The 25,684-nt window shown below is 35.4% G+C and overlaps 1 protein-coding gene and 1 non-coding gene across 2 annotated transcripts in view; both read right to left on the reverse strand.

The window, feature by feature from the left end:
• The window catches only part of ZCWPW2 (zinc finger CW-type and PWWP domain containing 2), a 118,499-nt gene that overhangs the window by 13,018 nt on the left and 79,797 nt on the right, over window positions 1–25,684 (reverse strand). Inside the window, exons 5-6 of the mRNA XM_049766476.1 lie at window positions 2,398–2,456; window positions 988–1,055 (exon numbers count right to left, since the gene is read on the reverse strand). Of these exons, the coding sequence (XP_049622433.1) occupies window positions 988–1,055; window positions 2,398–2,456 (127 nt within the window). The remainder of the gene's footprint in view (window positions 1–987; window positions 1,056–2,397; window positions 2,457–25,684) is intronic.
• LOC125998316 (U6 spliceosomal RNA) lies at window positions 5,573–5,679 on the reverse strand. The gene has a single exon (XR_007491907.1). It is a non-coding gene; the product is annotated as a U6 spliceosomal RNA (small nuclear RNA).

Raw genomic sequence — 25,684 nt, forward strand, 5'->3', positions numbered from 1 at the left:
TTATTGCACTAAGCATGAATCTTTGATCATTGAAAGGGGCTCCCTGTAAGTGAATAATCACTGACATGTATTAGCTTATTTACGTGGAAGAGTAATTTCCAGACTAAAGATGCTAAGATGTAGTATTCTTTATGTCCTAGAGATACATATTCAGGGATACAAAACCCTAACCTGCAGTGCTGAGTCTGGCAAGGGATTAAATGATCTTTGGCCTTTCAACAGAAATACTTGAACTGATCAAGTGTGGCTGAAAAAATAGCCCAGAAATGGAAACTTAATTGGTAGGAAATAAGCAACAAAATAAAGTTAAAAAAATAAAAACAACAAAATTCGTAGTGGGTTAAAAGAATAACAGAAGGATTTAACAAAATAATGTACTACTCTATCTTTACTCTGCTGACTTTAATTTGGTTGAATGATTAAAGACTAAAGGTTAAAGATGAATGGCTTATACAGTCAACTGAAAGGCAGTGTCACTAGATCTGTGCATGGCACAGACAACTTGGAGGATTTTAATGGACTTTGAAACCTCTCAGCATGTCTGCCAATTCTACCCCACAAATAAGCATTTGTCTGCTTTTCAAAACAATAGAGGAAGAGCACATAATCACTTTTGAAAACTAAAATTCTCTCCTTATGTATTAATACCCATGACAAGCCAACTGAACAGCCCAATGCATTTTTTCTTTCATTTTTCACTTTGGCATTCTAGGGCCTCATTCAGAAAGAAGAGGTCTGCATTGAAATGTACTGACAACATATTTCCTTCTGCAACTCTAACTATAAACTTTAAAAAAAATGACAAAAATGAAGAAACTTAACTCAAGTGAACAGAAAACTAAAGACAATTGGAAAATCTTTGTCTGTGTATCAATATAAAGAACAATTAAAAAAAAACACTGTTTTTCCTTTATGTGTATGACTATATCTACATTTAGAATTACACATAGATTAAAATAACTAAAAGCAGAATAGGCCTTCACATACCCATGTTTTCCTTTGATAAGGCATCATCTGAACAAACATTTTCGAAAAAGTCTTTTAAAATCTCTGCACTAGAAAGAGAATTTGTCAGATTTAGTTCCAAACATCAATTATGGATATTAAATGACCAATCATACATATTCATTAGCAATTATTGAATATTAATATATATTTATCTCCAGGCCCTTTTCCTTGTGTATATAGAAACCAGGGCAACATGATACAATGAAAAATAAAGTAGGATAATATTGATTTAAGGTTTAAAAATTACTAATTTACCAGATATCGTATTTTATTTATTATTATTTTTGTTATATTTGTTTGGGAGCCATATCTCATGGTGCTCATGGCTTACTCCTGGATCTATGCTCAGGGATCATTCCTGATGGGCTTGGAAGACTATATGGTATATGGGGTCCCAAGAATCAAATAAAAGTCTGCCATGTGCAAGGCAAATGATCCACCTCTGAGCTATCACTCTGGTCCCTTATCTGCCTGATATTTTATATGAACTATTTAATGTAATACTTCTCCCACCCAGGAATCTATTAAATTCTGAAAAATTAAGAAACTTGACAACATAGGTAAATATGTATAATAACATTACAAAACCATACTTTTTTAGCTTAAAAAATAAGCTACAATTATTTTTAGATAACTATGATACATCCCCCCTACCAATATTATTGGGTTACTATAACAGGTAGAACAGTGAAAGTATTTTTAACATTATTATTTATCCCCTTAAAATAAGAAAATGACTATTAGGGTCAAGTGTTTGTCTTTGAATAGGACACCTCTTAATAACCCAGGTCATCATCTACAAAAGTATAACTAATAAATCATAAAGCTAGTTCATTGGTAAACACTAAACTTGTCATTTTGGTACTTATAAGTCATTATGAGGGTTTGATTTTTTCAGAGTTATGTTACCTATTTTTTAAATTTAATTCTCATCTGTTTTCTTGCACAATGATCACTTGAATTGTGGTTCAAGACATTTATGTAAACATACTTTTCTTTATATACTAAAAGACTATTACCTATAATTTAATTCTTCAGAAAAATTTCAACACAAATCAGTGGGACTGTCATAAAATAATTAAATTTAAAACATACAAATTTAAATTTCATCATAATACCTTCTAATTAAAATATGCATTTAAATAGGGCTAGGTGATTCATAAGACAGAGCTGGAATGCCTAGATGGTGTTTACAAGTTCTGAGTTCATTCCCTAATGCCCCATGACTCCCCCAAACCCACACCTACTTCTAAAGACCTATCCAGGGTAATGGTTGCCATGTATAGTCTCATGCTCTAAAACCACTGGGATAGATAGGAGAAAAGAGATTCTTCTTATATGAAACTTAAATTTAAAAATTAAAAATTTTTTCATCCTGAAAAAGCATACCTTTTCCTTTTTCTAACTTTTGGCCTTTTCTTTTCAGTATTATTTTTGGAAACTTGCATCTGTAAAATAACAAAAAAAGATGAAATATTGGTACAGTAATGGATCATATGCAGTCAAAGATATTTAACTGGAATAACAATTCTGGCCATAGTCCTAAGCAGCATCTGCAACTCTAAATCAACCATTTCATAGTAATACATTTGCAATGATTTTCTCAAATTCCTGGAGTGACAGCCTGATCCAATATGAATGCTGTTTCTTATTTCTATTTCCCTGATTCTCATTATTTCAAATACAAAAATACTAAGTGAAACAGCATTTATGAACTCAGAAGAGAGTTTTCCCAAGCAGTGTTCAAAAGCCAGGAACCATGGGCCACTCTGATAGTGAGTCAACCAGTATAAATGATTCATTGCTCTGCTGCCAGCATAGTGCTGTTAAGACCAGGGTGGATTGTCAGGGTAACAATGTAATTTCTGGGAACTACCAGGGCCACTGCAAGTAGTACTCATGTGGGTAATGTGCCCAAATTTGAGGTTGGTCCTGGAGCATAGGCAGCACATATTCCTGACCTTTCCAATCTACCATCCTAGATCCAGTAAAACAGTTCTAAATGTGTAATACATTCATAAACTTTAAAGAGAGAAAAGCAAAGATAAAGATGCTGGAAATAGAGAATATAAAGTTATCTAGGTGGCATGCATGTAAAGAATCTTTTAGCATAATGTCAAAAAACTCATACTAAGGCATTTAATATCTAATCAATAACAAGATCAGAATATGGAGAAAATGAACTCATACATTGTTAGTATAAATGTGAAATGGTAGAGGTCACTTATGGCATACAGAGACTTGGGAACTTTAGTTCAGTATGGATGTACCCAGGAATTCACCAATTCTTCTTAGATATATACCAAAGAGAAAAACATATGGCCATATACCACACTGTATATGTTTATTCATAAAAAATCATTACTTATAGTAACAAGAAATAGAAAAATTTTCCAGTAATGAATAAATAATAAACATCAAGAAGTATGTGACATACAATTAAATAATGCATATATAGAGAGAGATAAATATTATTCAGACTAAAGAAATAAGTATTATCAACTGGGGAAGATAAAAAATGAGTAGTGATTGTTTGTAGATATATATACTCTCTGGAGGTTATGTAAAATGCTCTAAACCAGAGATTTTAAAGAGATTGTACAAAGGTTTAAGGTGCTTGCCTTATATGAAACTAACCCTGGTTCAATCCTTGGCACTGAATATACTCGCAGGGGTCCTCAAAACTTTTTAAACAGGGGGGCCAGTTCACTGTCCTTCAGGACTGTTGGAGGGCCAGATTATAGTAAAAGCAAAAATTTATGCACAAAATTTTTATGCACACTGCATATATCTTATTTAGAAGTGAAGAAACAAAATGGGAATAAATACAATATGTGGCCTGAGGGCTGTAGTTTGAGAACCATTGGATAGAAACATTGACAGGAATAATCCCTGAGCAGAGTCAGGAGCAAGCTCTGAGGATTTCTAGGCATACCTCTCATCCCAATTCACAAATAGGTTTTAAAATTAGTTAATGGGATTTATTGCATACAGTGAAAAATATTTTTAAAGTCACTGAATTTAATACTCTCTAAAAGAATGATTGGTGTATAAATTACATCTCTATAAAGGTATAATTAAAAAAATAATGACTTGGAAGAGTTGAAAGTAAGAAGATAGAATGCAATATAACAATGATTACTAACCAGGGTAAGCAAACAGAATATTATTTTTTAAAAAGATAGGTGTTAAAGAAAAAGCATAATCATAATAAGAGGTTATTATTTAATGCTAAAAGAAATAATTCATCCAGAAATTATAAGACTCCTAAAACAATACATCTCTAAAATCTACAAAGAGAAGGATTGCAGATAGATTATGGTGGGTCTATATATACAATGATAAATTTAAACAACTTTAAACGAATAAAAACGTAAACCAAAATTTATGAAGATATAACAGTGTTAAAAGATACAAATAATTATAGAATTTATATTATTTTCATCTCTAAAATATTTACAAATTTGCCATGTATTGGCCACATAGTCACAAAAATATTAACAAGTTCTACTTTATAGACCACATTTGCTGACTAAAAGAAGATTCAAGTTAAAACAATATAAAATTTGTAAAAAAAAAATCACATCTATAAAACAATTAACATTATTCCTTGCCTTCATCTCCAGAAGCAAGACACAACTATTTTCTTCTATCTTGTAATTAAGTATCCATCTTAAAACATTACTTATTAAAGTTTGATGTAAAAGAGTTAATATGATACAGTTATATTAGGATAACAAAGTTAAAATAACTTAATAATTTTATAAAGAAACACCATAGTTATCAGAAATCAAGATTTATACTGGAGACAATACATTCTTTTTGTACTTTATTAAATATTCTATGACAACCTAAATGAACAAACGTCTTAGAATTTGCCAGTATGCTCTTTGCATTACTGATCCAAGCCTTTGATAAATTATGATATGTTGAGAGAGAAAGATAAATTTAAGAAGCCAGGCTCTAGACTTGAACACTAACTCTGATACTTATTGGGTGAATTAATTTAAGCAATATATTTGAACATTCTATTATCTACAAGAGCTCATATAAGAGATAATAGATTTTCTAATTAGATATCCAGTGGATTGCAGGGTATATTAAAACAATACCCTAAAATTACTGCGTTAAAGCATCTTAATTGTCAAACTATATTTGGCAATTAATATTACAACTGTGCTTTGCAATTAATTTAACCTGCTATACTGAACCAGTGTTATAAATCTGTCCTTCTTCATGGCATTCAACAGACAGTACCAGTACTTGGTCAGCACTTCCATATGGCTAGAAATTGGTAGTGTATTAGTGTCTTAAATTGTCAAAAATCATCAAAAATGTGGTAAAGCACCATAAATTTATTGACTTAGAAAACAAAAAATTTTGGGGAGGTTATTTTGCGTCACATCTGGCAACGCTCAGGGGTTACTCCTGGCTCTTCACTTAGAAATCGATCCTGGCAGTCTCGGGGGACCATATGGGATGCCGGGATTCGAATCACCATCAGTCCTGGGTTGGCTGCATGCAATGCAAACACTCTACCACTGTTCTTTCTTTTCTTTTTTTTTTTAATATGGAAAGCTTCACAAATTTGCGTGTCATCCTTGCGCAGGGGCCATGCTAATCTTCTCTGTATCGTTCCAATTTTAGTATGTGTGCTGCCGAAGCGAGCACTCTACCGCTGTTCTATCTCTCTGTACCCCTCAGAAATAAATTTTCTTTCTTTTTCTTTTTCTTTTTTTCTTTTTTTTTTTTTTTTTTTTTTGCTTTTTGGGTCACACCCGGTGAAGCTCAGGTGTTACTCCTGGTTATATGCTCAGAAATCAATTCTGGCTTGGGGGACCATATGAGATGCCAGGGGACAGAACAGCAGTTGATCCTAGGTTAGTGGGAGCAAGGCAAATGCCCTACCGCTTGCAACTACTGCTCCAGCCCCAGAAATTAATTTCTTAAAAGGATATTTATCAATGAATTCAGGGTCCACCAATCAGGCTGATTCAGGTGACTCATCTCAACCCCCCTCCAATTATAACTGCAAAAATCCTCACTCCAAATTTCCTCACAATTTTAGGTTCCTGGTAGACATATTTTGTGACCTTTATTATACAACTCATTACAAGTGATATTATAGACACTACCCCTCTGCTTTTCTTCATATATTGTCAGTGGGTTGTCAAAAGAGTGTGCAATTCAGAGTTAAGAGTGACAATATGAGATTCCCACAAGCTCTCCTCAGAGGGCTAGGAAGGGCCCCCCCAAAAAGACTGCCTCCTGGAGCTGCATAGGCCGAGAGGCCAAGAAAGACTGAGTGAGTAAGGACAGGCTGTGGGGGTCACTAGGCAGAGAGCTGAAACCTTTGTGGAGGATCTGCCCTGCTGTACCCATGATGACTGTGAGAACTTGAAGGGACCTGTTGGCTTTGCTTGTGTCTCTTTTCTGATTCCCTAAAGCTCTCCTCAGAGGGCTAAGAAGGGCACTCCCAAAAAACTGTCACCTAGAGGCCGCAGAAGAACATGGCCACTCTGCTTAGCTTTGCGGCCACACTCTTTCTAACCAATGAACCCCACCACAACACGCAGAAAAAAATCACACTACAAGCGTGACAATGGGGAAACCTTGCAGACAAACACCATTCACAGAGAATAAAGATGATAGCCCTGACGACTCAAAAAATTACAACCATCAGATTAATCTCTCAGATAAGGAGTTTAGAATAAATATGGAGGATATTCGTAGAACTCAAAGAAAGCATAGATTGATCTGAACAGACCACAAAGACAGAAATAAAAAAACTCCAAAATGAAATAACAGATGTGAAAAACATGGTAGCTCAACTGAAAAACTCAGTGGATGGGCTCTCGAGCAGGGTAACAGCAGCTGAGGACAGAATCAGCGTGCTGAAAGATGAGATACAGAACAACACAATACAGCAGAAGAAACTGGAAAAGACCCTTAAGATAAATGATCAGACAATGAATAAAGTACTCAAGGAATGTGAATAGATGAAAACAAAAGTCTTTGATAAACTCAACAGAAACAACATAAGAATCAATGGAGTTCCAGAGGCCCAGGTAGGAGATACCCAGGAAGAATCAACCATCAAAGACATCATCACAGATATACTCCCAGAGTTAAAGACTGCATGCAATCAAATCCTGCCTGCCCGAAGAGTATCAGCTAAAAGAGACCCAAAAGAAAACACCCCAAGACACATCCTAGTTACAAGGACAAATACCACAGATAGACAGAACTGAAAGCAAAATGATCAAAAAGGAAAATTACCTTCAAAGGAGCATCCTTAAGACTTACAGCAGACATGTAACAAGAAACCCACAAGGCCAGAAGACAGTGGTGAGATATTGTGACAAGACTGAATGAAATGAATATTTCACCAAGAATACTGCACCCAGCCTGACTCACATTCATGTCTGAAGGAAGGATACATAGCTACATGGATAAGAAACTTCAAAGATGTAAAACCAGACTTAAAGAAAAAACTGGAAGGTCTACTTTAAGAGAAGAGACCAACAAACACAGCAAACTTATCTACAAAGATGACATTAAATCCTATGACAATCATCTCCCTCAATGTCAATGGACTAAATGCACCAACTAAAAGCACAGAGTGGAAAAATGGGTTAAAAATGAACCCAACTTTCTGCTGCCTACAAGAAACAGACCTGTATAGCCAGAACAAACATAGACTCAAAATCAAAGGCTTGAGGAAAATCATCCAAGCAAACAATACCCTTAAAAAAGCTGGGGTGGCCATATTAATATAGAGATGACACCAACTTCATACTCAGAAAAGTAAGGGACAAAGATGGACACTATGTACTAATCAAGGGATATGTGCAACAGGAAGAAATCAGACTACAAAACATATATGCACTCAATGAGAGACCAGCAAAATATTGAATGCAATTATTGATGAATCTGAAAGAAAACATCAATAATAACACAATAATTGTGGGAGAAATCAACACGGCCCTGTCAACACTTGATAGGTCAACCAGACTGAAACCCAACAAAAATATACTAGCCCTGAAAAGAGAAATGGAAAAAAGAGGACTAGTAGATTTATATAGGACACTCCATCCCCAAAAACCTGGATACATATTCTTCTCCAATGTATATGGCTCATTCTCCAAGATAGACCACATGCTGGTACATAAAACATACCTCCATAAAACCAAGAGGATAGAAATCTTGCAGGCTACTTTTGCTGACCACAGGGCTCTGAAATTAGATGTGAACTACAGAGGGACACAGAAGTAAAAACTTTAACAATTGGAAATTAAACAGCCTGCTCCTGAACAACCAGTGGGTCCGAGATGAAATCAAATCGGAAATCAAAACTTTCCTGGAAACAAATGATAATGAAGACACAAACTGCAAAAGCAGTCCTGAGAGGAAAATTTATAGCTTTGCAAGCACACATCAGGAAGGTAAAAGGGGCATACCTGAATAACTTAATGATGCAGCTCATAAAATTAGAAAATGACCAACAAAAGGAATGAAAAATAGGGAGACAGAAGGAAATAACAAAGCTGAGAGCAGAAATCAATGAAGTACAAACCAAAAAACAATCCGAAAGATCAATGAAAACAGAAGTTGGTTTTCTGAAAAAATAAACAAGATTGATAGACCATTGGCCAAACTCACAAAGAAAGAGAGAGAAACCTGATAACCCACATTAGAAATGAAAAGAGAGAAATAACAACATATATTATAGAGATCCAAAAAGTAATCAGAGACTACTTTGAGAAACTTTATGTTACTGAACATGAGAACCTAGAAGAAATGGATAAATTCTTGGACACTTATAACCTTCCACAGTTAAGTAAGGATGTAGCATATCTAAACACCCCCATCAATATTTAGGAAATTGAAACTGTAATCAAATGTCTGCCTAAAAAGAAAACCCTGGGCCCAGATGGATTTACTAATGAATTCTTTCAAACTTTTCAAGAGGAACTACTATCAATCTTAGCCAGGATCTTATATGAAATTGAAAAAACAGGAACACACCCAAACAGCTTTTATGAAGCCAGCATCACCTTGTTACCAAAATTGGACAGAGATGCTGCCAAAAAAGAAAATTACAGATCAATATCCCTGATGAATGCAGATGCAAAGATCTTCAACAAAATCATAGCAAATAGGATCCAATGCATCATCTAGAAGATCATTCACTATGATCAAGTAGGTTTCATCAAAGGAATGCAAGGATACTTTAACATCGTAAATCTATCAACATAATACAAAACATCAACAACAAGAAAAATAAAAATCACGTTATCATATCAAAAGATGCAGAGAAAGCATTTGATAAGGTCCAAAACCCATTCTTGTTTAAAACTCAGCAAGATGGGAATGAAAGGAACCTTTCTCAATATAGTTAAGGCCATCTACCACAAGCCAATGGCAAATATTATCCTTAATAGAGAAAAACTAAAACCCTGCCCTCTAAATTCTGGTACACGACAAGGCTGTCTGCTCTCACCACTCCTCTTCAACATAGTGCCAGAAGTATATATAGCAATTAGGCAAGAAATAAATATCAAAGGAATCCAGCACTATTCACAATAGCTAGGCTCTGGACACAACCAAGATGCCCTTCAACAGATGAATGGCTAAAGTAATTGTGGTACATATACAGAATGGAATATTATGCAGCCATCAGGAGAGATAAAGTCATGAAATTTTTTATACATGGATGTACATGGAATCTATCATGGTAAGTGAAATAAGTCAAAGGGAGAGAGATAGATGCAGAATAGTCTCACTCACTTATGGGTTTTAAGAAAAATAAACGACATTTTTGCAACAATCCTCAGAGACAAAGAGAGGAGGACTGAAACTTCCAGACCACTTCATGAAGCTCATCACAAAGAGTCGTGAGTGCAGTTAGAAAAATAACTACACTGAGAACTATCATAACCATGTGAATGAATGAGGGAACTGGAAAGCCTGCCTATAGTACAGGTGGGGTGGGGTGGGATGGAGGGAGATTTGGGACATTGGTGGGAATGTTTCAGAGGTAAAGGGGGGTGTTCTTTACACATGTTCTTTACAATCATGTTTGTAATCAAGGTGTTTAAATAAAGATATTATTTAAAAAAGAGTGACAATATGACCATATAAGTGATGTCCAAAATTCTGTTACAAGAGCCATTTTTCATGCCAATGCCAGGAATACTGAAAAAGAAACTGAGAATAGGGACCATGAATCTGCATTTAAATAAGCTCTTAAATTGGCTTTTTAATACATAAAAGTCCCATACCTATCCCTACCATATAAATGTCATTAATTTTAAAGGAACCAAAGCAACCATTGATTCATTTTTTGTTAGATTAAATAAAAACGAAGATGTAAATGTTCATATGCCCCTTACTGAAAAAATATATTTAATGATAATTATAATTCTTGCTAGAATAGCAATGATAGAATTGCTTTTAATTGTAAAGGAGAGAAAATCCATAATAATTGTGTTGATATCAGACATGTATTAATCTACATAAACAGACGACATTGCCCAATTCCTTAAGTCACTATTCATCTATATGAAAATATCTTTTATTTTTAAGCTAGAGGAACACATTTGTTAATAGTGTTAAGTATGAGGGTATAAAATTTTATTCAGCACTTTATGTTCATAGAAGATATAAGTAAGTTTTGTAACCTTCTTTTGAGGATAATAGTCAGTCAATAATCAGTAAAGATCTGCCTACTTTGACAGAACTTCCAAAAATGATTATGTTTAGAATAATGTGCCAAATTTTTTGTAAAAAGTTATCACAAAGAAGGAAAAACCAATATTCTTATTTTCTTTTATCTTCTAGGAAAATATTCTTGGAATTAGGTTAGAAAATTTATGGCTGAAACCCAATTACAAACATGTTTGTAACTATTGTGCTTAAATAAAAAATTATTTTAAAAATTGCCTTAAATAGCATTTTGGAAAATTAGTTAATATTTAATTGAGTATGTGAAAAATAAAAATAAAAAAGTTAATTTATTGGATCTATATAATGGTTATTTTTAAACTTCTCTGGGGTATGTGAAAGTTGAAATGCTCATATCTAAATGTTCATGTTCAATGAAACATGGTTTCAGCAGAGAAAATAAAAGTGTAAATTATCATATGCTCCATTCCTGTCAGTCTTGAGCAGAATTCAGCATTGTTAGATTTTGACTATTAAGAAATCAGTCCCTGACAATATAACTAACAAATATATTACTGTCCCCTACATCATCTCTTTAGCCATGTATATATTTACAGTTTAACACTGTGAATTTCTCCTGTTTTGAAGAGCTTACCAAGAAAAAATACATTAGTATGTAGGCAAGCAGTGTGCTGAGAAATATGAGTATGTTTCCTAAAAATAGAAATTGACCACTAAATCCCCTTAAACAGAAGGCTTGAAAGGCCTTCTCTTAACACCTCCCACTCCTAGCTGAAGATAGCAAGACACTGATTTTATACTTAACTGATAATTTTAAATTATCAGTATCAGAGCTTAATTTATTTAAAGTTATTGACTAACAATCTATATCTATAATAAAATAAAACCCCAAAATCAGCAGTTATTCTTTGCAGCATGGATTTCAGGCCAAACAGTACAGAAATTGCCTTCCATGCAGCTGATGTTGGCTACATTAATAGCACCTCCTATGGTCCTGAGTCAGAAGTAGTCCCAGAAAACAGAGCAGGGAGTAGATCCTGAGCACTATTAGGTGTGGCCCCAAATACACAAACCAAATAATAATAGTAATATAGATTTCATTCATATGTATAAAGAACTTAAGACTAATGCTAGAATTAATCAAAAACAGATGTCCATAGAGAAATGATAGTCAAGCAAAATTTATGGTACTGATCTTATTTCATAGCCAATAATTTGAATATAATTTAAAATAATCAAAAATCCAAGTCTGCTGAAACAAATTCTTTTTTCTGTGTAGTTTATTTCTAAAGTCCCTACATTGTAAGTTGACAGAATTGAAGTTTTTAAGGATGATATTACAGAATCTATTTTACTTAAGGTAAAAATATTTATGCAAAAATATATTAATGCAAAAGAACATTCAATTGTTATAGTATGCATGATGTATATATCTTATATGAAATATAATCTATATGATATAGACCTATATCATATATTTTATACATTATATGTTTATAATATATTAGTTATTATATTATATATTATAAAATATATTACATATGTTATATTTATTATATATTTTTCTTGATAAATTAATATTGAAATCATTGTGTGTTTTTTTTACCATTTTCACTATCATTTTGAGTAGTAAGAATAATGAGCATAATTCTTTGGCCTATGAAGTGATGTCAAATGTTTTGAGGACTTATCCTTAGCATAATATATATGACTCCATTCTACACTAAAATAGACTATCCATTATCCAATAGCACAAATAAAAAAATCATTTGGACATCTCATTGGGGAGGACAGGAAGGGCAGAAAGTTAGGACACATGCCTAAATATGCAGCCAACCTAGTTTTTGATTACCAATATTACACAGTCTTTAAACACCAATGAATGCAGTTCTTGAGGACCCCGACATGTGGGGTGACTCAGTTGCCCCCGATACTTCAGAAACTAAGCATCATTGTATACTTGGGCCTCTGTATAGACCAACTGCCCAACTAGCCAAGAGTTGCTTCTTCCCAACAAAAATTTCATCTGGATCAAAGATGGCAGAACATGGAAGACAGATTCACTGTTTTCTTTTTCTTTCTTTTTATAATTACTTTATTTAAGCATCGTGGTTACACATTTTTTTCATGATTGAGTTTCAGAAATACAACATACACTACCTTTCACCAGAGAATATTTCTGCCACCAATGTCCCCAATTTCCCTTCCATCCACTCCCTGCCTGGCTCTGGGGCATTTTACTTCTCTCACTTTCTCTTTTCTATGTCTTATTATTTTTTGACATTGTGATTTGCATATTATTTTATCCCCTTTCAGCACTCAGTTCTTGTCCAGAGTGATCAGTTTCACTGTTTTTTTCATTTGGGTAATTGGTCCCAATATGTGTGGAAATATAGATTAAAGATATGTATCTAATATATATTTCATTATTCCAAAAATTACTTTTAGAATAATCTACTAAATAAAGACATTAAATAAGCAGGCAAAATAAGAATTTAAAACTACATCCAAATTATTATAATTTAAGTTTAAAAAGTAATAATGTGTTAGTATGCAAATAAGGAATTAAGTTTATGCTATGATATAAATGGAAAATATCAAGACTTTTGGACAAAAGCCAAATGTGTATAACTGAGATTATACATATATTTTAACATCTTAAGTAAATTTTACTACATTGAATATAAATTATATATATTTAATTAATCTCCTTTGCAATTAGGAAAAACACTAGTTATTTGGTACAAAAATAACTAATAAATGTAATTAATAAAATACAATCTCATTCAAATTTCTATTATATACAGGATCACTTTCCATGAGAGGACTCTCCCAATCAGTGCTCAAAGAACCTGAAAGCCACTCTGAGTAATGTTCCATCTGCCGATTGTTTAATACCAATGATAAACTGCTGCTCAGACACAATGGTGTTGAGAGGCCACCTCAGAAATACTTAAAGGAGGGCCTGGAGAGATAGCACAGCAGCATTTGCCTTGCAAGCAGCCGATCCAGGACCAAAGGTGGTTGGTTCGAATCCCGGTGTCCCATCTGGTCCCCCGTGCCTGCCAGGAGCCATTTCTGAGCAGACAGCCAGGAGTAACCCCTGAGCACCGCCAGGTGTGGCCCAAAAACCAAAAAAAAAAAAAAAAAAAATAGAAATACTTAAAGGAGTCTTTCAGTACCTGGGGAAAAATCTTGATCCTGTGCTTTCCAGGCATGTACTCCAGCTCTATGATCTATTTTTGTCCACCAAGGATTAGTTTTAATGAAGTGATATGAGGAAGCAAATGGTGCATTAGAAACACTAAAAATTTCAAAACAAAGTATGATCTCATCCATGTGAAATTTTAGAGATCATACTATGAATCTCTGAACCTCTGAAGAAAATCTGCTAAATATTTTGATGAAAATGATCAATAAAATAAAGGGAAGAAAACCAAAATAATACAATTTCTATTCTTAAAACAATGAAATTGCCTAAAAAAACTTCTCATTTGATAACCTAGAGTCAAACTGAAGAGGAGATATTAAAAAAAAAAAGTATTCTATTTCTGGTCTGAGCAATAATACAGCATGCTACATATTGGCATTCCTGGGTGAGATTTGCCCCACCAACGCAGCACCACAGGCCCCCACAAGTCTTGTAATACCAGGTCCTGGCAGCCTTGGACCTCTGCAGCCTGCAGCCCTGTAGCCCTGGCAGCCTTGGGCCATTGCAAATGGTGCCCTTAACAGGTCAAGTGATCCCTGGCTTCTACAAGAATTTCAAAAAAGAAAAAGAAAAAATGCAAGTAAAAAGATGAATGTTAATGAAAGAGAAATTGAATGAATGAAGAAAAAGAACTGAATGTAGAAAAAATGATTATAAAAGAGAGAAATTGAGAAAAATAGAAAAATGGATTATATAGACAAAAAAGAGATTTAGATACAGAGAAAAATAGACAAACACAAAGAAAATGGGCAAAGTAGATTTATTATATAGAGAAAAAAGACACTTGGACATAGAGATATAGACAAAGAAAAAAACTAAGTAGAGAATATTTGCCCCTTAGAATAGATGATAGATAAATAGATGATAGATAAATGAAAGAAGGAAAGAAGAAAGGAAGAAGAGAAGGAAGGAAGGAAGAAAGAAAGAAAGAAAGAAAGAAAGAAAGAAAGAAAGAAAGAAAGAAAGAAAGAAAGAAAGAAAGAAAGAAAGAAAGAGAAGAAAGAAAGAAAGAAAGAAAGAAAGAGAGAAAGAAAGAGAAAGAGAGAAAGGGAGAAAGGGAGAAAGGGAGAAAGGGAGAAAGAAAGAAAGAAAGAAAGAAAGAAGAAAGAAAGAAAGAAAGAAAGAAAGAAAGAAAGAAAGAAAGAAAGAAAGAAAAGAAAGAAAGAAAGAAAGAAAGAAAGAAAGAAAGAAAGAAAGAAAGAAAGAAGAAAGAAGAAAGAAAGAAAGAAAGAAAGGAAAGAAAGAAAGAAAGAAAGAAAGAAAGAAAGAAAGAAAGAAAGAAAGAAAGAAAGAAAGAAAGAAAGAAAGAAGAAAGAAAGAAAGAAAGAAAGGAAGAAAGAAAGAAAGAAAGAAAGAAAGAAAAAGTGAAAAATTGTGATAGCCCCACAACTGTTCCCTATCTGGAGGAAGCAGAGAGAAAGAATTCGTTTTCCCCTTTACTCTAAAGAGTTGGAGGTTTCCTCTTTCTTAAACTAGGCATAGATTTGATAAAAAGTTATAAAGTTAATATTTTGTTCCTTAAACACTGTTTCATTTTTTTCACTACTTCTTTCTCTAAGTTTTGGTACTTCTAAATGAACTGTCAAGAAGAGAAATGCCCTGACAACCACTATGGCTTTTGCAAATTATCACCTGAATGAATTCCACTAAGCTGAGGATGAATCTCCATATAAAAACAGAAAACATAAAGCAAAACAAAACAAAACAAAAAGACCCAAAACATTAAAGGTGGAAATGTATGGCAGTTGGACTTGGATACTCCCCACTGTAATGACTGTTGAACCTGGACATGCCCCCATGTCATGCCTCTTGGGCATGTTCCCTTATCATGTCTGGTATAAAAGAAAAAACTTGGATTTTGGGGGGCAGCACCTTCTGGTCCAATGGGATGGGGAGGGGCAGAAATATAGCATCAGAGAGATGCTGCCTGCTTTATATCTATTCCTTTTTTTCTTTTTGTACCAAGGCCTCCCTGGTAAACCTCTGGCTGGTGAATTTCCATCTATCTTTCCTTTTCTCTAAACCTCCCCAAAAAGCAGCAACAGACCTCAGACTCCAGAAGGAATAAAAATCGTGCTTGGTTTCTCTTTTCTTTTCTCTTCTCTCTCTGTTCTGGGTGGGCAATTGCTACATGTTGGCATCCCTGGTTAGGCTCTTTGCCCTATCCAGCAGCTGAGACCTCTGGGACCCAGTGAACCTTGCAGCACCAGGCCCTGACAACCTTGAGCCTCTGCAGCTTGCAGCCCTGCAGCCTTGGGCCACTGCAGGAAGGTGCTTGCCTTGAAGGTTAAGTAGGTTCAATCCTTGGCACCACATAAATTTACAGAGCCTATCAGGAATGATCCCTCAGCACAGAGCCAGGAGGAAGTCCTGAGCACTGTTGGTTGTGGTCAAAAACCCTAAAAATTGTATATTCTTTGTCTTTTAGAATTAATATGCAATTAATGACTTGAGGATGTAAACAATGACTTAAAATAAAAATAAAGAGTGATAATATTTAGTGGGGTTTTTTTTTTTGTTGTTGTTGTTTTATGTTTTTCTGCAGATGGTGATTTATCCTAGGGTCTCAAATATTTAAAGCAGAATTACTGGGAGTGACTCCCAGGTGAAGTATACAAAAGATAAAATACCTAAAGGTTGATTTCTATTTACCAAAGAGCAGATATGCAAAATTACAAAAACTTGTAGAGTAAAACAACAAAACATAAGAAAATTAAAAAACAACAACAACAACAACATGGACTCAGATCAAAGTCTGGCTATGATTGGTTACCAGAGGAGAAAAAAAGAAGGGGATCCAAGTAGAAATAGGCCAAATTAACCGTGGTAGAAGAATACTGATAGTCTGATATTGCTTGTGGTGTGGTAATATATACTTTGAAAAGCTGAGAAATTATACCAATCAATAATATGATTGGTTTAAACTGATAACCAAAAACACACAACTGAATGAGAAAAATATCTATATTCAACACATGAGATTGATACCTAATGTATAGAATATATATATAAAACCTTACAAAGATAAACAACTATGAAAAAAACTATAAAAAACTATGAAAAAATGGGGAGAGGAGATGGAGACATCAGTTAAGAAAATAGCTGAATGGCTAGTGGTCAATAAGCACATAAAAAGTGTTTATCATCACTTTTTGTCAGAGGAATACAAATCAAGACAACAATGAGATAACTCACATCAGTAACAATGGCACATAATGTTGGTGAGTATGTGGTGAAAAAAAGAACTCTCACTGACTGCTGTTGGAAAGTCTACTTCAATCCCTTTGGAAAAGAGTATGGAGATTACTTAGAAAAGTAAGAATAGAATTGTCACATGAGGCTGTGTCCTGGACTTTGATCTTCCTGTCAGATCGGTCCTGAGGGAACTTCTTCAGAGGTGAGCTGTCCTGTCCACAAAGGGTGGAGTTGATTCCTGCTGTGTGCTCTGGCACCTGGCAGACATCATGAACTCTGCCTTCTCTGCTGTGCGTATCCTGGACTTTGTTCCTTCCTTCATATCCTTACCTGAAAGCAATTCTTCAGAGGTGAGCTGTCCTGCCCAAAAAGGGTGGAGCCAGAGAAGAAATATGGAAGATGTTCATAGAACTCAAAGAAAGCATAGATCAAGCTGAGCAAAGCACAAAGATAGAAATCAGAAAACTCCAGTCTGAAAGAGCAGGGATGAAAATCTCCAGTAGCTGAAATGAAAACCTCAATAAAAAGCCTCTCGAACAGAGTAACAGCAGCTGAGGACAGAATCAGTGAGCTGGAAGATGAGATGCAGAACAGTTCCAGAAGATATTGGAAAAGAACCTTAAAGCAAATAATCAGACAATGGAAAAAACTCTCAAAGGATGTGAACAGATGAAATTAGAAGTCTTTGATAAACTCAACAGAAGCAGCATAAGAATTATTAGAGTCCCAGAGACCCAGGAAGAGAATAATAATAAGAGTTGGAGGAAGAGTAAATAGAAAAGGAAGAGGAGGAGGAAGAATAAGAGAAGGAGAAAGAGGAAGAGGAAAAAGAAGAGGAAGAAGGTGAGGAAGTAGAAGAGGAATAAGAAGAAAATGAGGAAGAAGAAGAGAAAGAAGATAATAAAAAGAAGAAAATAAAATTCATCTTGAAAGCCAAACAAAGCCATGGTCTGGGAAATCCCCGATGGGGGAAAAAAGAAAGAAAGAAAAGGAGAGAGAGAAACTTAATAAACCATCTTAGCAATGAAAAGGGAGAGATCTACTTTTTGTGGAGTACTACAGATACTTCAGAGATTCAAAGAGTAATCAGAGACTACTTTAAGAAACTATGCATGAAACATGAGATCATGGAAGAAATGGATAAATTCTTGGACTCTTAAAATCTTCCATGGTTAAACCAAGGATGATCTAGCATATCTAAACAAACACATCACTACTACAAAAATTAAAATGGTCATCAAAAGTCTTCCCAAAAACAAAAGCAGAGACCCAGATGGATTCACTAACAAATTCTTTCAAACCTTTCTAGAGGAAATACTATCAATCCTTTTCAAACTCTTTCATGAACTGAAGAAACAGGAACACTCCCAAATAGTATTATGAAGCTAATATCACCCTAATACCAAAACCAGACAGATATGATGCAAAAAAAAAAAAAAAGAAAATTACAGACCAATATCCCTGATGAATAGATGATGCAAAGATCCTCAACAAAATCTTGATGAATAGGATCCAATGACTCATCAAGAAGGTTATATATCATGACCAAGTAGGTTTCATTCCAGGAATGCAAAGATAGTTTAACATACATAAATCAATAAACATAATACACCATATCAACAAAAGAAAAATAAAAACCATATGATCATAACAATAGATGCAGAGAAAGTATTCGATAAGGTCCAACACCCATTCTTGATTTTAAAAAATCTTATCAAGATGGGAATGGAAGAAATTTTTCTCAATATTGCCAAGGCCATCTACCACAAGCCAAAGGCAAGTATTATTCTCAATGAAGATAAAACTAAAGCCTTTCCTCTAAAATCAGGATCAAAACAAGGCTGCCCTTTCTTACCAATCCTATTAAACATAGTGCTGTAAGTTCTGTAATAGCTATTAGGCATGAAAAAGATATTAAGGAAATCCAAATAGGAAAGAAAGAAGTCAAGTTCTCACTGTTTGCAGATGACATGATAATCTATCTATCTATCTATCTATCTATCTATCTATCTATCTATCTATCTATCTATCTATAGAAAACACTAAAGACTCTACCAAAAACCTTCTTGAAACAATAGATTCACATAGAAAATGGCAGGCTAAAAATTAACACACAAAATTAATTGCCATCTTATACACCGATAATGCTAGAGAAGAAATGGACATTAAAAAACAATTCCAGGGCAAGAGCAGTCGGGCAACAGTTTTCCTTGCATGCAGATAACCTAGGACAGACCAAGGTTCGATCCCTCAGTGTCCCATATGATCCCGAGCTCATAGCCAAGAGTAATTCCTCAGCATCACTGGGTGTGGCCCAAAAGCAAACAAACAAAAAATCCCATTCACATTAGTGTCACACAAACTCAAATACCTTGAAGTCAGCTTAACTAAAGAAGTGAAGGGCCTATACAAGGAAAACTACAAATCCTTGCTTCAAGAAATAAAAGAGGGCACACAAGGAAGTAGATACACATACCCTGCTCATGGATTGGGGGGAGAGCCAATCATTAAAATGACAATGCTCCCCAAAACATTGTACAGATTTAATGCAATCCCGCTAAGGATACTTATGACATTCTTCAAAGAAGTAGACCAAACACTCCTGAAATTCATTTGGGTCAATAAAGACCCGTGAATAGTTAGAGCAACCTTGGGTAAAGAAATATGGGAGGCATCATTTTCCCAACTTTAAATTGTACTGCAAAGCAATAGTCATTAAAACAGCATGATATTGGACTAAAGAAACACCCTCAGATCAGTGGAATAAACTTTGAGAATTCAGAGAATGTTCCCCATATATACAATCAACTAATCATTGATAAAGGTACAAGAAAAGCAAAATGGAGCAAGGAAAGCTTCTTCAATAAGTGGCATTGGGACAACTGGGCAGCCATATGCAAAAAAACTCAATTCAGAACTCCAGCTAACACCATGCATAAAGGTCAAATTCAATTAGATTAAAGACCTTGATACCAAATCCAGAACCATAAAGTATATAGAGCAATGCGTAGGTAAAACAATCCATGACACTGAGACTAAAAGCATCTTCCAGGAGGAAACATCACTCTCCAAATAAGTGGAAGCAGAGATAAACAGATGGGACTATATGAAGCTGGGAAGCTTTTTCAGCACAAAGAAATAGTGACTAGGGGGCCAAAGAGATAGCATGAAGGTAAGGGTTTTGTCTTTCATGCAGAATGTCATTGGTTTGAATCCTGGCATCCCATATAGTCCCCCGAGCCTGCCAGGAGTGATTTCTGAGTGTGGAGCCAGGAGTAACCCCTGAGCACTGCCGGGTGTAAACCAGAAAAAGAAAAGAAAATGAAATAGTGACTAGGAAACAAAAGCCACCCACAGAATGAGAGAAACTATTCATTCAATACTCATCAGATAAGGAACTAATATCTAAGATACAAATCTTAGATTTGTATACAAATACAAATACAAGATTGTATACAAATACAAGGTACTGACAGAACGTAGCAAGAAAAAAACATCTAACCCCATCAAAATGTGGGGAGACACTTTCTCAAAAAAGAAATACAAATGGCCAAAAGGCACATGAAACAATGTTCCACATCACTAATAATCAGGGAGATGAAAATCAAAACATCAATGAGGTACCATCTCATGCCACAGATACTGGTAATCACCACAAAGAACAAGAACAAATAGTGCTGGCAGGCATGTGGAGAGGATGGAACTCTTATTCACTGTTAGTGGGAATGCCATCTAGTCCATATTGGAAAACAATATGGTGGTTTTTTCATATTGGAAAACAATATAAAGATTCCTCAAAAAACTAGAAACTGTGCTCCCATATGATCCACCTACCACTCCTAGGGATATACCTTAGGAACACAAAAACACAATACAATAATCCCTTCTTCACACCTATATTCATTGCAGCCCTATTTGCAATAGCCAGAATCTGGAAACAACCAAGATGCCCTACAATATATGAATGACTAAAGAAACTGTGGTACATATACACAATACACAATATACAATATACACATTATGCAGCCATTAGGACAGATGAGCCATGTAATTTTCTTATACATGAATGTACATGGAATTTATTGTGCTGAGTGAAATAAGTTAGAGGGAGCGAGATAGTCACAGAATAGTTTCCCTCATCTATGGGTTTTAATAAAAATAAAATACATTTTTTTTGGTTTTTGGGCCACACCCGTTTGACGCTCAGGGGTTACTCCTGGCTATGTGCTCAGAAATCGCCCCTGGCTTGGGGGGACCATATGGGACGCCGGGGATCGAACTGCGGTCCTTCCTTGGCTAGCACTTGCAAGGCAGACACCTTACCTCCAGCGCCACCTACCCGGCCCCAAAATACATTATTTTAATAATGCCCAGAGTCAATAGAAATGAGGGCTGGAAGGACCAGCTCACCATAAAGAGTGTTAAGTTTAGTTAGAGCAATAACTACATTTACTAACAACTAGCATGACAATGTGAAAGAAATAGAATGTCTGTATCACATACACATAGTGGGCAAGGGAGGAATGAGATGGGGACATTGGTGTTGGGAATGTTGCACTGGTGATAAGCTGGTGAAGGGGGTGTTCTTTTTATTACTGAACCTCAACTACAAACATTTTTGTAATTATGGAGTTTGATAAAGATATTATTTAAAAAAAGAATTGTCTGTCATATGACCCAGAAATTCCATATTCCTATGACACATAATCCCTCAATCAAAAGGACACATACACAGCACTACTCATGCAACACTTAGTACAATAGCTAGGCAATGGAATCAACCTTGGTCTCCAATGATTGAGGAGTGAATAGAGAAGGCATCATATGGACAATAAAATGTCCATTAGACATGCCCACATTACAACTATATAATGAACTACAAGGTAGGATAAATTCATAAATTTCACTTCATCTTGAATGGAACTGGAGTATATATTGTTGAGTATATGTTTGTTATATATATTTGTTGGCCCAAATGGACAAGAATCAGTGACCCGAGCATGTGAAGTGACTCTCCCACCAAATGTAAATAAAATGAAATATAAATAAAATTCTTCTTATGATATTGAAGTAAGACACAATTGTTCAAACTTTCAGATTTATTTCTTAATATAAGAAGTAAATTAGAAATAGTGTAAGAGGGATCTGAGTGATTGCATAGCAATTAGGGCATTTGCTTTGCACACAGTTGACCAGGTTTCAATCCCTGGCATACTATATGGCCGGCAGAGCCTGCCAGGAAAATTTCAAAGTAAGTTAGAAGAAGAAAGACATAGAGGTTGATCTCACTTATCTGTGGTATACAGAAGTACAGGACAGGAGGGAATGCAATGGATCAACTGGGGTTATACATTTCATTAAGTACATATCTGAGAAAGGTAGGAAAGAAAGTCAGGGAATGAAGTTCAGAAAAAGTAGGCAGTGGTAACAGGGACAGCAGATTGAAGCTTCAGAAACATTGGCAATGTAGAGGTATGCTGCATCTATATATCTGAAAAACAACAAACAAAACTGAAAGCATGAAAAACGAACTACAATGAACTTAAAATTGTTCGTGTCAAGATGGTAAGTGGGGCAGGGTGAGATGAAAACAGAATATTGTGGTAGATGGCCTTCACAAGCCAGTGGAAAATATTATCCTCAATGGAGAAAAACTAAAAGCTTTCCCTCTAAATTCTGGCACAAGACAAGGCTGTCCTCTCTCACCAGTCCTATTCAACATAGCACTGGAAGTACTTGCTATAGCGATTAAGCAAGAAAAAGATATCAAGGGAATCCAGATAGGAAAGGAAGAAGTCAAGCTCTCACTGTTTGCAGATGACATGATACTCTACTTAGAAAACCCTAAAGACTCTATCAAAAAGCTTCTAGAAACAATAGACTCATATAGCAAGGTGGCAGGCTACAAAATTAACACACAAAAATCAATGGCCTTCCTATACACCAATAGTAATAAGGATGAAATGGACATTAAGAAAACAACCCCATTCACAATAGTGCCACACAAACTCAAATATCTTGGAATCAACTTGACTAAATATGTGAAGGACCTATACAAGGAAAACTATAAAACTCTGCTCCAAGAAATAAGAGAGGACACACGGAAATGGAAACGCATACCCTGCTCATGGATTGGCATGATTAACATCATCAAAATGGCAATACTCCCCAAGGCATTATACAGATTTAATGCCATCCCTCTAAAGATACCCATGACATTCTTCAAAGAAGTGGATCAGACACTTTTGAAATTCATTTGGAACAATTAACACCCTCGAATAGCTGAAGCAATCATTGGGAAAAAGAATATGGGAGGAATTACTTTCCTTAACTTTAAACTGTACTACAAAGCAATAGTTATCAAAACAGCATGGTATTGGAATAAGGACAGGTCCTCAGATCTGTGGAATAGGCTTGAATACTCAGAAAATGTTCCCCAGATATACAATCACCTAATTTTTGATAAAGGAGCAGGAAATCCTAAATGGAGCAGGGAAAGCCTCTTCAACAAGTGGTGTTGGCACAACTGGATAGCCACTTGCAAAAAATTGAACTTAGACCCCCAGCTAACATCATGTACGAAGGTAAAATCCAAATGGATTAAAGACCTCGATATCAGCCCCAAAACCATAAGATATATAGAACAGCACATAGGCAAAATACTCCAGGACATTACAGGCATCTTCAAGGAGGAAACTGCACTCTCCAAGCAAGTGAAAGCAGAGATTAACAGATGGGAATATATTAAGATGAGAAGCTTCTGCACCTCAAAGGAAATAGTGCCCAGGATACAAGAGCCACCCACTGAGTGGGAGAAACTATTCAACCAATACCCATCAGATAAGGGGCTAATCTCCAAAATATACAAGGCACTGACAGAACTTTACAAGAAAAAAACATCTAACCCCATCAAAAAATGGGGAGAAGAAATGAACAGACACTTTGACAAAGAAGAAATACACATGGCCAAAAGACACATGAAAAAATGTTCCACATCACTAATCATCAGGGAGATGCAAATCAAAACAACGATGAGATACCACCTCACACCCCAGAGAATGGCACACATCACAAAGAATGAGAATAAACAGTGTTGGCGGGGATGTGGAGAGAAAGGAACTCTTATCCACTGCCGGTGGGAATGCCGTCTAGTTCAACCTTTATGGAAAGCGATATGGAGATTCCTCCAAAAACTGGAAATCGAGCTCCCATACGATCCAGCTATACCACTCCTAGGAATATACCCTAGGAACACAAAAATACAATACAAAAACCCCTTCCTTACACCTATATTCATTGCAGCACTATTTACCATAGCGAGACTCTGGAAACAACCAAGATACCCTTCAACAGACGAATGGCTAAAGAAACTGTGGTACATATACACAATGGAATATTATGCAGCTGTCAGGAGAAATGAAGTCATGAAATTTTCCTATACATGGATGTACATGGAATCTATTATGCTGAGTGAAATAAGTCAGAGAGAGAGAGAGAAAAACGCAGAATGGTCTCACTCATCTATGGGTTTTAAGAAAAATGAAAGACACCCTTGTAATAATAATTTTCAGACACAAAAGAGAAAAGAGCTGGAAGTTCCAGCTCACCTCAGGAAGCTCACCACAAAGAGTGATGAGCTTAGTTAGGGAAATAACTACATTTTGAACTGTCCTAATAACGAGAATGTATGAGGAAAATGGAGAGCCTGTCTAGAGTACAGGTGGGGGTCGGGTGGGGAGGAGGGAGACTTGGGACATTGGTGATGGGAATGTTGCACTGGTGATGGATGGTGTTCTTTACATGACTGAAACCCAAACACAATCATGTATGTAATTAAGGTGTTTAAATTAAAAAAAAAGAAAACAAAATATTGGTAAAAGGAAGTTGACACTGATCAGCCAATTAGTGTTAGAAAATTGTACACTTGAATCTCAACTATGAATGACTTGTAAATCATGGTGCCTCAATTAAAATTCTTTTAAAAATAATTTCAATTAAACAAACCACTACTAAAAAGCAATTCTGAAAGCTACACAATCATTCTGAAATGAAAAATGAGAGACACCTCAGATTCATCAAATTATCTTCTCTGATCAATAATTGGACTAGTACAAATAACATATAGAAAAATACCACTGGGGCTGGAGTAGTGATGCGAGAGGTAAGGCATCTGCCTTGCAAGCGCTAGCCTATGATGGACCGTGGTTCCATCCCCCAGCATCCCATATGGTCCTTCCAAGCAGGAGCGATTTCTGAGCACATAGCCAGGAGTAACCCCTTAGCATCACTGGGAGTGGTTCAAAAACAAAACAAAACAAAAAGAAAGAAAGGAAAAGAAAAGATAAATACCACTAATGCCTCTTCCACATAGAAAGAACTGTAATTCCAGTAAAATAGCAGCTCACTGCCTACAGGACACTATGTTGGCATTTAAACCTTAAGAAGTTGGAGAATTGTTGGGACAGTCACTGGAATTTTTTTTCTCCTTGGTCTCCATTTCAAAAACCACGCAGGGGCTATTGCCCCCATGCGTACAATATATATTGATAGTGTTATATGCATATAGTTTATATATGCATAATA

The sequence above is a fragment of the Suncus etruscus genome, chromosome 20 (genome assembly GCF_024139225.1).
Source record: "Suncus etruscus isolate mSunEtr1 chromosome 20, mSunEtr1.pri.cur, whole genome shotgun sequence".
Classification (NCBI taxonomy): domain Eukaryota; kingdom Metazoa; phylum Chordata; class Mammalia; order Eulipotyphla; family Soricidae; genus Suncus; species Suncus etruscus.